Source organism: Erythranthe guttata, chromosome 4, assembly GCF_056151865.1.
Source record: "Erythranthe guttata isolate IM_541 chromosome 4, IM_541, whole genome shotgun sequence".
Classification (NCBI taxonomy): Eukaryota; Viridiplantae; Streptophyta; class Magnoliopsida; order Lamiales; family Phrymaceae; genus Erythranthe; species Erythranthe guttata.
In genome coordinates this window covers 6075491-6088239 of record NC_142536.1, presented here as the reverse complement: position 1 = coordinate 6088239, position 12749 = coordinate 6075491, and the positions used below count along the sequence as shown (strand labels likewise).

Sequence of the window (12749 nt, the reverse complement as noted above, 5' to 3'; positions counted from 1 at the left end):
AAGCTCATCATCTATTTTTAATTTTTTTTACAAACACCACTTACATATATATGTTAGGGCGAATTATAAAGTGCAAAAATGTTCTGAATGAAATAAGATCACCTCAAATACGGTTTTTAAGATGTCTTATGCATGTAGAAATATACTCTATTTTGTACCATGTGTTGGCAAAAGCTTTTTGAAAGTGATTTGAGCTTTTCTTTGATCATTATATATTTTTAGGTGTTTGCAAAATTAATTTTTACTTTTGCTTCTTTTAAAATAAATTGTTTTAAGCTATTTTTTTAAAAGCATCTTTATACATGTCATTTCTATTTAACTTTATTTTACAAAATATTTACATACACCCCCAACTTTTAGAAAATAAACACTTAAAACCAACTTAGGTAGTGTTTGCAAAAACTTTTATAAATAGATTATGATTTTATTTTCCATGATTTATTTTTAAGTGTTTGCAAAATGAATTTTTGTTTATGTTTCTCTTAAAATAAACAACTTTAAACTATAATCTATTAAGCACTCAAGACCCTATTTTTTCTAATTAAGTTGATTTTCCAGCAAATTTACAAACACCTAACTTTTAAAAATAAACACTTAAAACCAGCTTAACTCACAAATCCATAACTTCTTCATTTAAATAAACTTTTGCTAACACTACCGTAATTTACAGTCCATAACTTTTGTTTTTAAATAATTTTTGACAAACACCATCTTCTTAATCAGCTGATTTAGCCTTAATCGCCAAACAGCCCCTTAGTCGATACATAATTGGTTGATAATGATATAGCCAAACGCGGAGTCAAGACAGACAGACATGTGGGTCCCTCCTCACTAACTGCTGCACTGTCTCTCATCTCTTTCTTTGTCCGCCTCCTCTCTCTCTCTCTCTCTCTCCTTTGAAGTCCCCGTGGACTGCCTGCCTCTATAAATATGCGAATCACGTAGTATAGTATCTCTAATTAATTACTTTTTTTTTTAATTTTGTTTCTCTCTCTTCCCCCAAATTCAGTTGACGCCGGCGATGGGAAATTGCTGCTCTGACGTCTCCGGCGGCCAGTCGGCGGTCGGAGGCTCCACTTCCAGTTTGGCAGCCAAAGCCGCCAACGATGCCGTCGATGCCTTCCTCAAGTCTCGCGGCTACAATGGACTCTTCTCTCAGATCGAGGTTTGTAGTCCAGTTTATTTTACCTTTGTCGAATGGCTTGATTGTTTTACCATTTTGCTTATCGTAATCGATCGTTTTAGAGTTTACCGTCTTGTGTGTGTGTGTGTGTGTGTGTGTGTGTGTGTTGATGGCGTACTAGCTAATTGAAAATGCCTACTGGATTTCGTACTGCAAAGTTGCACGCAGTTCTTACTTTGGTGTTTGCGGATTGGAGAAATAATTGGTGAGATTGAGCCAATTGGATGCAATCGAAATCCTTATGTATGTTAATTGTTAGGTTTTTGACATGTGTGGTGAACTTCAAGTTGGATTATATCGATGTTTGAATCTCGAGTCCTTGGATTTAATATTTGGCTTAAGATTGTGCTCCGCATATGTATATTTTGCATATTGGGGGATTTGAATCCTCTTCTAGGGTATCCCTGACAATTGGTTTCACAGCTGAAAGTTGGTCAACATTGGGAACACTTGAAAGAAAGTAGCTACTACGAGATGCCTTGATTTTACAGTCTTGCCCTTGGAGGAACTGGAAAGTTGAGAATACTTTTGTTTCTTGTGAATTAGTTAAAACTTGAAAGTGCAAAAAAAATTAAACATATTTCTGGGAACAAGTATGAGAAATTGTTGGGGATTGTTCAGTGCACTCTAGGAGAGTTTTTGGTGATCTGCGTACTCTCACGTGAAAGGTGGTATATAAGTTCGTATCTGAGGAAAGTCATACATCAGACAACAAATTGATCTTATGTTTGTGGACTCGGGACTCATTGCTTAAGCTTTCGGCCTGAAACGATGTACAACAAGAACCTCTTTGCACCAATTAGCGAACTTCTGGGGCTACATTTGTAAAGAATTTTTTGCGTGCTACAAAGTATTGTCCAATGTCAGGATTTCATGCAAGTACTTGCGATAAACTGTGTATTCATGTATGTTGTTTGCAAAAAACTAAGTTACATGAGGTAGATGTTTAGATTTTGAATCTTCTTTTCAAACTTAGTGATTGAAATTTCCAAAATAACTTTTGCTAATAATCAACTCTTATCCAAAACATGTCGTACACAAGTGTGGCGTTTGAAATTTGAGAATTTGAGCTGTGACCAATATTAAGAGTTTGAGTATTAAGTTTTATCAATTTCTAGCAAATTGATGTCTGCTTGGTTACATGATCTCTTTTTGGTTAGTATCTGTGCATGATTGTGTCAGTTGCAGCAATTGAGTTCAATGTAAAAACAAAATAAGCAACCCCGTTCTGATCAGATGTTAGAAACCATAATTACTTAGTGATCTAATTCACATTGGTCAATCACTTGAATTTAGCTCAAGCATAGTCATTGAGTATGACCTTATATGACTTTTTGCTATAGAGTTATCACTTCTCATTTGATACAATAAATGTCCATGATGGGATTGAATATTCCTAGGTCAACCTGTAATTTCATCCATGTGATCTTTACCCAGGGTCAGCTTCCATGACTTCTTCATAGTTTGTTTTGCTGCGATGATATAATTGTTAGTCATTTTACAGTTCAAGTCCTACAAAGTTCCCCTTGTAACTAACTTCTCTCTAATGGTTTATTCAAGCTCTCCATTTTAACTTTTCTTGGCATATTTTGCAGCTGTCGCTATCTGCAGAAAACTTACGAGATCGAGATGTGCTCTCCAAGGTCTGTTGTTCAATTATCAACATCTATTCCATATATTTCATAATTTAGACAATCTTATTACTTTGCGTCTTGGTCTATTTCCATAAATATTTCGATATGCATGCTTGTTTCCTTGTGTAGTCTTGTATTTGTTAATTACCAGTTGCTTAGGTTTTCGCTAGCATCTTCTCCTATTTCGCCTTTGATAACTCTTTTAACTGAAGTGGAACCCTTAATTGTTCTGATCATATATGAAACTAATGTAACACCATTTTCTGATTATATGTGTGTCTGTGTGTGTAGCCATACAGGCTATGCACAATGTTTTTCTTAAACTTGTTTCTTTATTGTATCCAACTTTTCTAGGATATAATAAACATACTTATTGCTACCCTGACATATCTTCGGATTTTCAGTAAGTTGGTGATAACGATTGCTGTTGTATACTTTCATGGTTTTCATCTACTGACCTACCACTTCACTATTGTTGTTACATTTCAGAGTGATCCCATGGTGGTTCTTTATATGAAAGGAAGTGATGGTTCGCTTCAGGAGCTTGGTCGCACAGAAGTAGTTTTGAATTCATTGAGTCCCAAGTGGATAAGAAAATATATGGTTACTTATCAATTCGAGATGGTGCAGAATTTGGTGTGAGTTTTAATCCAGCATATACTTTTATACCAAAGTTGTGTATGTTTTTTGGTCTTACGTATCTCAAGGAACTGCTTCCATTGCAGGTTTCGTGTCTATGATGTTGACACTCAGTTCCACAATGTGGATGTAAAGGTATCAAATGCCTTTATGATATATATGGCTTTTATCAGAAAGAATAGAAATTTCAGTGCATGTTTTCTATTGCATTGACATCATATCTCTTCTGGTGTTTAATCCATTACTGTTTCACTTGAATTGGATACATAGTTCTATAATTTTTAGTCTACTTATGTGTACAATCCTTGAATCATGATAGTAGAGTGTTGTGAAATGTGAAGAGGTTGAATATAAATTTTGAAGTTGCCACTTCGAATAATGTGTAGGTTTACATGTGATTAATTTCTTATATCATTAGCCGAAATATCTATTCCAATCAACCCACTTCCTGGAATTGCCTCTAGGTTCGGTCCTCCTCTCTACTGTCTCCCTCTCTCCCCAAATTTTCGTACATCTGCCATTTAAACAAATTAACCGTTCTATCTGCATCTAAGAAAACTCCTAATTTTTACAGTCAGCACATATGCGGTTTAAATACTGTACAACTTAACCTGAAATTGGTCTCCTGATTTCGGTGCACTTTTAGGTCTAATTCTGTGATTTCCTCATGGAAGTGTCTAATACAAGGGTATAATTGTGGGTAAAACGAACTCCTAGTTTTCCTGCTCCCATTAACCTTTTAGGTGTTCTTGCAGAAGCTTATCTAAAGCTTTTTTTTATAAACTGCATTTGTTGTCTGCATATACAGAGTGTTGTTTGTAATGCACGTGTTGTATAGTTTGTTGAGATGCTCATTCGATGTTTGCCCGGCTCTCCTTTATATACACCTGCTAAAATTATAAATAACAGGTTTGCTTCAAATGTTCTATTCTTGCATAGGTATTAAAGTTGGAGGAGCAGCAGTTTCTTGGTGAGGCGAGTTGTACATTATCAGAGGTATGATTTTGTGTCATCCTCACTTTGTTTTCTATGTTAAACATGTACAGCCAACGAGAAAAACAGAAACTACAATGTGTTGCACCTTCAAGACTTCTTGTTTATCTGCTTATAATTTTATGGAAAAGCTACTGTGTTTAAATTGTTCTGATTCTCGTGTTACAATAATTACGGTGATAGTGGAATAATTATATCAACCCCTTGACTTGAATGCTTCATTATTACTTGCGCACATCTGGCTCATTGCAATTCAATTTGTTCTGGCTGGATAATTGCCATTTTGTAAGTTGGTTTCTGGACTTTCGGTATCTGTTTCGGCCCATTTTTTAAGAGCTTTTCCATATCAGTAATTACAGTATCTTCATTTGTGTTTTTCTCATTTCTTTCATGTAGATTGTCATGAAAACAAACAGGATAGTAACCTTAGATCTTACATATGAAGAATTTTCTGTTCCCGCCCATAGTCGAAAATGTGGTCAGCTCACAGTTCATGCTGAAGAAAGTTTTGCATCAAAGACTTCAGTAGAGTTGATATTGAGATGCTCAGATTTGGAGGGCAAAGATTTATTCTCAAAGAGCGTAAGGAATTACTTTTCCCTTGATTTTGCGTTGTTTGCCGATTCTATTTGAAGTTGGAAAAGCTGACCAAAATGTTTTTTGCTGTTTGATTTTCGCAGGATCCTTTTCTGATAATATCAAAAATCACAGAGAGTGGAATATTAGTTCCAATTTGTAAAACTGAAGTCCTGAAAAACGACCACAGTCCAAAATGGAAACAAGTTTCCTTGAGCATTCAGCAAGTAGGAAGCAAGGTACATATATTTGGTGCTAGAAATTTGAGTTACTATGATACTGCAATTCAACAAATAATCTTGTTTGCCATCAGTTTATGCCACTGTATATACACTCTGCTATGGACTCTGTATTTGCTTTGCAGTGTCAAATGAATACATTATAATTGCAGTTAACTAATCGTGTACATTTATTGGATCCGGAGATTCTTGTTTTCCTTTTTGGGCAATTCAATGGGGTTTTAATTTAATAAGGTTCTAACTATTGCAGGACAGCCCACTAACTGTCGAGTGTTTTAACTTCAATAGCAACGGAAAACATGATTTACTGGGGTAAGCAACTGTCTACTTTGGTCAATTCTGCTAACTGATTTTTGTTTCTAAAGATTCTGATTTGCCTGTTCTCTACTCTAATTGTTCAGAAAAGTTCAAAAATCATTGGCTGGATTAGAAAAGCTGCATTCTGTTGCAACGGGAGAGAATATGTTTGTCCCATTGTCAGTCGGGCAAAATCACCAAAACAAGGTAAAAGAACTTGTTATTCAAGATGAATCTTGTATAAGAATACTAATCCTTTGCTTTCTATTTGTATCTTTGTTGTCATGTAGGTCTTAAAGAGTCAGTTGTTTGTGGACAAATATTCAGAGAACATCCAGCATACATTCCTTGATTACTTGGCTGGAGGATATGAGCTGAATTTCATGGTGGCGATTGATTTTACGGGTATACTATTTTGCAAGCTTAACATGCATTTTCTTTGGCTTTGAGCTAATTCTAAATTTGTTTAACTTTTCATGACTGGATTTCAGTGCATTTTGATACTGAACTTCACTAGCTTTCAACAATACTTAACTTTCTAGAATTGACTTGTCCTTTGGCTGGTTATCAGATCATAATCGAGGCTCCTAAATTTTTCACTTTATGAACAAGTCGATTGTTTCAATTATATATATATATATATATATATATATATATATATGTGTGTGTGTGTGTGTGTGTGTGTGTGTGTGTGTGTGTGTGTGTGTGTGTATAACGTCCTAGATTTCTTTCATCGGAGAGTTTGAATAGGTTTTCACTAATTTTTGGTACATGTTATCAGCTTCAAATGGTAATTCCCGCCTACCCGACTCACTGCACTACATTGATCCATCAGGACGGCCAAATGCATATCAGAGAGTGAGGCATACTCCTTAACAAACATTCTAAAGTCCATGATGGATATGAGAGAAAGGACAAAAACTAATTTAATCTCTCTAAATTTAGGCAATTTTAGACGTTGGTGGAGTGCTGCAGTTCTACGATTATGACAAAAAGTTCCCTGCTTGGGGTTTTGGAGCGCGCCCAATCGACGGTCCAGTATCACATTGCTTCAACTTAAATGGCAGCAGTAACTACTGTGAGGTGAAACCCTAACTCCCATCAACATATTTCTCTAAGCATATATATATATATCTTTGCAATACTTCCATTTTCTCTCTATTAAGAATCCCTATTTTCTTCCAGGTCGAAGGAATCCATGGAATTATGACGGCATATACAAGTGCTCTTCACAATGTTTCATTAGCAGGACCCACGTTATTTGGGCACATAGTTACAAATGCTGCACAAATAGCTAGTGCATCTGTTGCGAGAAACGAAAGAAAGTATTTTGTTTTACTGATTATCACGGTAATATACTGTAGACACAAAAAATATGTTTCAACTTATAGTTTTCAGTAACAAGGTTCTCGATATTCTCTTGTATTCTTGTTAATATCCCCTCTCTTCTGCAAGTATTAGAATCATTAGTCATAATCATCTGATTTCATATTTCAAATTTCTATATTCTAAACTCGTATTAGGATGGAGTGATAACGGACCTCCAGGAAACAAAGGATGCCTTTGTTATGGCATCTGATCTGCCATTATCCATTCTTATTGTTGGAGTTGGAGGTGCTGACTTTAAAGAAATGGAGGTATTTGCTTTTCTTTCTTTTCTTCCTAGTATGCTTCCTACTTTTGTCGAAATTAATTTCCTCTTTTAACCTCAGTAATTAATATCTTCTGATCAATAACGCCCGTTTCCCAGTTTTATGCAATATTTTTTTCCATTCTTTCGTCAGATTTTAGATGCAGATAAAGGGGAAAGACTCGAAAGTTCATCTGGACGGGTTGCATCACGCGATATAGTCCAGTTTGTCCCTTTTCGGGATGTACAGAGTAAGATCCAATTCCATTAAGAAAAATAAATCCCTTTATATTAAATATCAGCAATCTAAAAATGTTAATAGCATCGATCATCGATTTTTGCAGATGGAGAGGTCTCTGTTGTTCAATCGCTTCTAGCAGAGCTACCGTCCCAATTCTTGACATACGTTCGAGCTAGAGGTATCCGTCCAAATGCTTAATCGAATCTACAAATGTACATACAGAATATTCTCTCTGGTTATTTTTTGTGCCTATTGAAAGGTCACGCTTCGTTTTCTTTGGAAACTGATTGAAAAGAAATTATTCCTGTTCAGTAAAACTGTAGCGTAAAGTTCCATTTTAATTTTTTCCGGTACGGTTGTTACATTTTGGTCTATCGACATCTCTGATATCTTCTTGAGGAAGAAGCATTTTGCAATTAGAAATCAACAAACAATATTTTACACACTTCCTTTTTATATTAAATATTTTTTTTATCATATTTTAAAAACAATTTATGCTAGAAACTACTAGTCGTTTATTCACATTTTGGCATGCTATTCGAATTTATAAGGAATACGTAAATTCCTACTGCATTTAGTTGTTTACATCCTTTTCGAACTTTACTTGAATCCCAATTTTGACTACAATGGGTGCAACAATAGATCAACTTAAAATCCAGTGGCGACTAATCAGCAATGTCAACAAATTTAAACTCTCCGTTGACCGAACTAAAAGACCAAAATTAAACAAAATTACAAAAATCTCGAAGGGCATTCCCGAAATTTCTATTCAAAAATAATTTTCGCTGGTAAAGCACTAAAAGCTAGAGCACAGGCAGAAAAATGGTTACAAGCAGCAGCAAAACAAGTTGTAATGTAACATACACTGCAATAATAAACTTTTAATTTATACTAATACAAGACCATCACCCAAACGACGAAATTATTCGTATCAAACTGAAGTTAAGGCAAAACCGGTACATGAGAACCGAGATGAAAACAAAGAAAAAAAAAAGTAGTCTTTCAATCCGCACTTTGCTCCTTTTCTTTTGGTTGATGAATTGTTTCCAAACATTCCTTGGCTCTATGAACCTTCGACTGGAGATAAAAACTCCCACTCTTGGCATTTCGCTCAAACAAATTATCGTACCTCTAGAAAAAAAAAACCTCAAGTTGATGAAAATGCATTTACATTGACAAAACCGATAAGTGAAAAAACTTCATTGTGTGTGTGTGTATATATATATGTATAGAAAACACACCTGCAAAATCTCGTCCCAGGTTGAATTATCGGTGACACCGAGGATTTGTCTCGCCTCTGACTCAGACATCACTTTACCACCTCTTTTAATGTTTTGTACTGCTTCTTGAGCAACGCCGTTCTTTGAGGCATCTGCATTATACCGTGAAACAATTGTGAGGAGGACGACACATGAACATCAACTGACTTTACGAATGTTTCGAGTTCAACTTAACTCTCTCTCACAGGGAAGAAAGTGGCACAGAAAAGTAAGGCATCGTTTGATGAGAATGTTGACGGGATTGATAATCTTGGCTATTTTTTTAATCATGGGATTAAAACCTAAACCCTAAACCGGAACATTTGACAAATCTTGATTATATTGTCAATCAAGTTCTATCCTCATTCTCAAACGAGGCCTACGAGGACTATAATTTCTGATCCGCGACACTAATGCCATAGTGATAATTTCAAATACTTTGATATCTGCATACCAAAATATATCTCACCCTTAACCCCAAAACTACTCAAATCAATGCACTAAGAAGAGCAAGGAATAATCGACAACCGCCACTTGAACAAGCGTAGCCTATATTACCATTCTTAAATGCTACAAAATTAAATCAAAATTCTGAGGAGAACTTACTTGCGAGAGCTTGACGGTAGGCTTGAGCAAGCGCTCTTACCATTATTCCAGAACCCATAATAATTAAATTAGCAAGGATCTTTGCAGCCTGCAAGAATAAGGTTTATTAAAAGTCTATACATCTCGTGTATGTGGAGATGATTTCTTTCATGTACTGTGTTATAATGAATAACTGAACAAGCAGATCAAAGCAAATAGAAGTTATTTCACTGGAGATTGAGACAATGAATAGACTTGCCAAAGATGAAAAGAAATGTTCTTAGAAAATATCATAGAAACACGAGACTTTCCTAGTAACACGTCCAAAGAATCCTAAGGGAAAGAACAGATAGAAGGTAGTAGACAATGAAAAACAAAGAGGACGTGGATCATCAAACGAACCAAATTCGTAAATTCAATCAGTCAAGTAAGTTCGACATGGGCCCTTTTGAAATTTCCCCAATTTACCTCAGTAAAAAAATGGTTGGGTAGGGTGCGACCGTGTGTGTCCTCAAGTCAAGTACATAACAATTTTCATTTAATAAAAACAAAAAAAAGATCTTACGACATTCTAAGACACTAGCCAAAAATAATCTAATTAATTATACAAACATTAGACCAGGACTGGCAGCATACCATAGCTAGAGAGGCAAGATAGTGTCGTTAGTTGATATCTGAAATCCAAATCCAAAGAACCTGCAACAAAAAGAGGAGCAATACGTAAGATTTCGCATGATCCAACTTGCAACTATGTAATGATTGGTTAATATGAAAAAACGAAATCTTTAAACTCAACAGTGTCGCGAATATGGCCATCAAATATTGGAAATATATTTTTCGTACGAAGACCTTCAACTACATACATATTTCAAAATGACCTCAACGCTCTATCAAAAAGTAAACGGATGCAACCTCATGTAACCCCTTCTTGTAATTTCTAAGTTTACACAATAACATCATTTCTTGCATACCATAATACATCCTCAATGTTCGAGAAACGACATTAATTTTCCAGCTATTAAGTCATAATTCACACTAATTAAACAACTCATGAACCTAATCCCCCAAAAGTAATACATATAAACAAGAAAAACGAAACCTTTCGACGAAACTCCCTGCTGCAACATGTGCACAGGAACAAATACTGGAAATTAAAAAAAAATTCGAAAAAATATACGGAACAGGATTAATCCACGAACCTTTCACATAAATCACGAAAATTCAAATAATTGAATATCCACTTCCATAATTAATTAACCCTATTCTATTTTCCGTTTCCCCCCTACCTAAAGCAGCCAGAGAAAAATTAAACATCAAATAGTATCATAAATGATCGATAATCTCAAATTTAGAATAAATATATATATCTCCAGATAATATACAAGAAAATTAGAACCCAACTTACAGAAATTATATAGAAAAAAAAAATAATGTTCCGAAATTAGGGTTCGTATGCCCGGCGGAAGAAAAAGGGGGATTTTTTATTTTTCCTCGCGAAAGACGAAGATGAGCGACTTCCTCTTTGAAATTGGGTAAAATATTACAGCCGATAATTTCTTATTTTTCAGAATATTATAATTTTATATTCAGGCTGTTACTTACTTATAGCCTACTCAATTAATTTATCATTCTCGAAAGTTCTTTTTTATCCTTAGGTGGTCAATGAATGAAAGAAGGTTTTATTTTGATTTTAATTTATTCTTAAATGTAGCAAATTCATTTTAATACATTTTTTTTTAACATACCTCAAGTCTCCTAAGGGCTCATTCAGTATCTATGTTGGATTAGTTTAGATTATTGTGGTGTTTGCAAAAGTTTTTTGAAAGTGATTATGAGCTTTTTTTGCTCATAATCTGTTTTCAGGTATTTGTAAATTTAATTTTTTCTTTTGCTTCTATAAAAATAATCTGATTTAAGCTATTTTTTTAAAAGCACCCCTAACCTTGTTTTTTTTTATTTAAGTTTATTTTCGGAATAATTGCAAACACCTCCAACTTTTAGAAATAAACACTTAAAACTGACTTAACGCACAATCACGAACTTCTGCTTTGAAATAATCATTTGCAAACACCACCTATATCGAGTTAGTTTGGATTAAATGTAATTCAATTATTTTTTTACCGACTAATTAATTAGTTAGTTAGTAAGGCGTTTGGTTCATCGAATTCGATTTTGTATTGAATCTGTTAAATTATATTATTATATATGATTTGTCTATAAAATATTTTTATTAATCAAAATTATCATGTCATTTGAAGGATAAAATAATTATTTACTTGTTTAGTCACCTTAAATTAATCTCGGGGAGGGGTGCTATTAGTTTAATGAAATAATAATATTTAATAGCGGACTTTAATTTTAGTAGAGGGTTTGGAAAAATGTGAATCTTGCCACCCAAATATGTTATTAGCCCCTACTATCTAGACGGTAGAACCTTATAGCGATAACTAGGGGTGGTAAACGAGCCGAGCCGGCTCGTGAGCTCGACGAACCGGCTCGTAAAAAGCTCGAACTCGGACTCGAGGTTTTCGAGCTCGAGCTCGAGCTCGCGAGCTCGAGCTTTCTGACGAGCCGAGCTCGAGCCCGATTTTAGTTGTTCATCAGCTCGCGAGCCGGCTCGCGAGCCGGATTTATTAATATTTTTTTATTTTTTTTATTTTTTTTATTTTTTTTATTTTTTATATGTTATTTTTATTTAAAAATGTATAATAATATAAAATATTATAGAAATAAATACAAATATTAAAAAAATATATAATCACAATTTTGTGTTTATTTTGTAATTTTTTAAAATATTTTTTAATAATAAAATAATAATAAAATAATATTTAAAAAAAGAAAAAAAAAAAAAAAAAAAAGGATTGGGCTCGAGCTCGAGCTCGAGCTCGAGCTCGACAAAATTAACACGAGCTCGAGCTCGAGCCAGAAAAAGAAGAACTCAACGAGCTCGAGCTCGAGCTCGAGCTCGACAAAATAAACTCGAGCTCGAGCTCGAGCCAGCCAAAAGAGGCGAGCTCGGCTCGAGCTCGGCTCGTTCACACCCCTAGCGATAACAGAACGAACCTTATAAATCTTTAGGTGCAGTTTGTAAAAAAAAAAATTAATTATAAGGATTATTTTGCTAATAAAATACGAGTAGTTTTTTACAATTAGGATAAATATAGAAATGTTGAATGCAATAAACCAATTTTACTTTCTCTAGATAACTTTTTTTTTTTTTTTTCAAGTGTTGGGGAAAATGCTTTCCACTTCACATCAACTCTTCCCATTTGTCTATAAATAATTTCATATACTTTTTTAGAGCTAATTGCACATAACCCCCTGTGTAATCTTGAATAGCCAAAAAAGTCCTTGTGTTATAAAAATTAGCAAATACCCCCCTAAGTTATATGAAAATACTAAACTAACCCTGATAATGTTTAATAATATTTCAATTTTAAATAAATAAAATGCATAAAATAAAATAATTAAAA

The 12749-nt window shown here is 34.4% G+C and overlaps 2 protein-coding genes across 3 annotated transcripts; one reads left to right on the top strand and one right to left on the bottom strand.

Annotated features, from left to right (window-relative positions):
• The first annotated feature begins 801 nt into the window (after positions 1 to 801).
• On the top strand, positions 802 to 7877 carry BON1 (Calcium-dependent phospholipid-binding Copine family protein). Its single transcript, XM_012997275.2, has 16 exons — positions 802 to 1165; positions 2779 to 2826; positions 3307 to 3455; positions 3543 to 3591; positions 4396 to 4452; positions 4846 to 5031; positions 5130 to 5264; positions 5515 to 5576; positions 5666 to 5768; positions 5852 to 5966; positions 6343 to 6419; positions 6507 to 6644; positions 6747 to 6911; positions 7085 to 7198; positions 7346 to 7442; positions 7536 to 7877. Exons 1-16 carry the CDS (start codon positions 1022 to 1024, stop codon positions 7628 to 7630), a joined length of 1734 nt encoding a protein of 577 aa, XP_012852729.1. The 5' UTR covers positions 802 to 1021; the 3' UTR covers positions 7631 to 7877.
• Positions 7878 to 8169: 292 nt separating this feature from the next.
• LOC105972330 (mitochondrial import inner membrane translocase subunit PAM16 like 1) lies at positions 8170 to 10852 on the bottom strand. 2 transcript variants are annotated; one of them, XM_012997277.2, is made up of 5 exons: positions 10682 to 10852; positions 9913 to 9972; positions 9298 to 9385; positions 8674 to 8804; positions 8170 to 8563 (listed from the first exon to the last, which is right to left on the bottom strand). In XM_012997277.2, exons 2-5 carry the CDS (start codon positions 9913 to 9915, stop codon positions 8435 to 8437), a joined length of 351 nt encoding a protein of 116 aa, XP_012852731.1. In that variant the 5' UTR covers positions 9916 to 9972; positions 10682 to 10852; the 3' UTR covers positions 8170 to 8434. The 2 variants fall into 2 exon arrangements, with proteins under 2 accessions (XP_012852731.1, XP_088672835.1); XM_088816709.1 differs by having other exon boundaries at positions 10476 to 10771.
• Between the last annotated feature and the right edge of the window lie 1897 nt (positions 10853 to 12749).

What these genes read in the sequence shown, in the direction of transcription:
- BON1 (XM_012997275.2), top strand. Translation starts at nt 1,022, where the DNA reads ATGGGAAATTGCTGCTCTGACGTCTCCGGCGGCCAGTCGGCGGTCGGA. An exon ending in GGAAAACATGATTTACTGGG is followed by an intron (nt 5,577 to 5,665) that starts GTAAGCAACTGT and finishes CTAATTGTTCAG; the next exon opens with AAAAGTTCAAAAATCATTGG. An exon ending in TTGTTTTACTGATTATCACG is followed by an intron (nt 6,912 to 7,084) that starts GTAATATACTGT and finishes AACTCGTATTAG; the next exon opens with GATGGAGTGATAACGGACCT.
- LOC105972330 (XM_012997277.2), bottom strand. An exon ending in CTACCGTCAAGCTCTCGCAA is followed by an intron (nt 8,805 to 9,297) that starts GTAAGTTCTCCT and finishes GGTATAATGCAG; the next exon opens with ATGCCTCAAAGAACGGCGTT. An exon ending in CCTGGGACGAGATTTTGCAG is followed by an intron (nt 8,564 to 8,673) that starts GTGTGTTTTCTA and finishes TTTTTTTTCTAG; the next exon opens with AGGTACGATAATTTGTTTGA.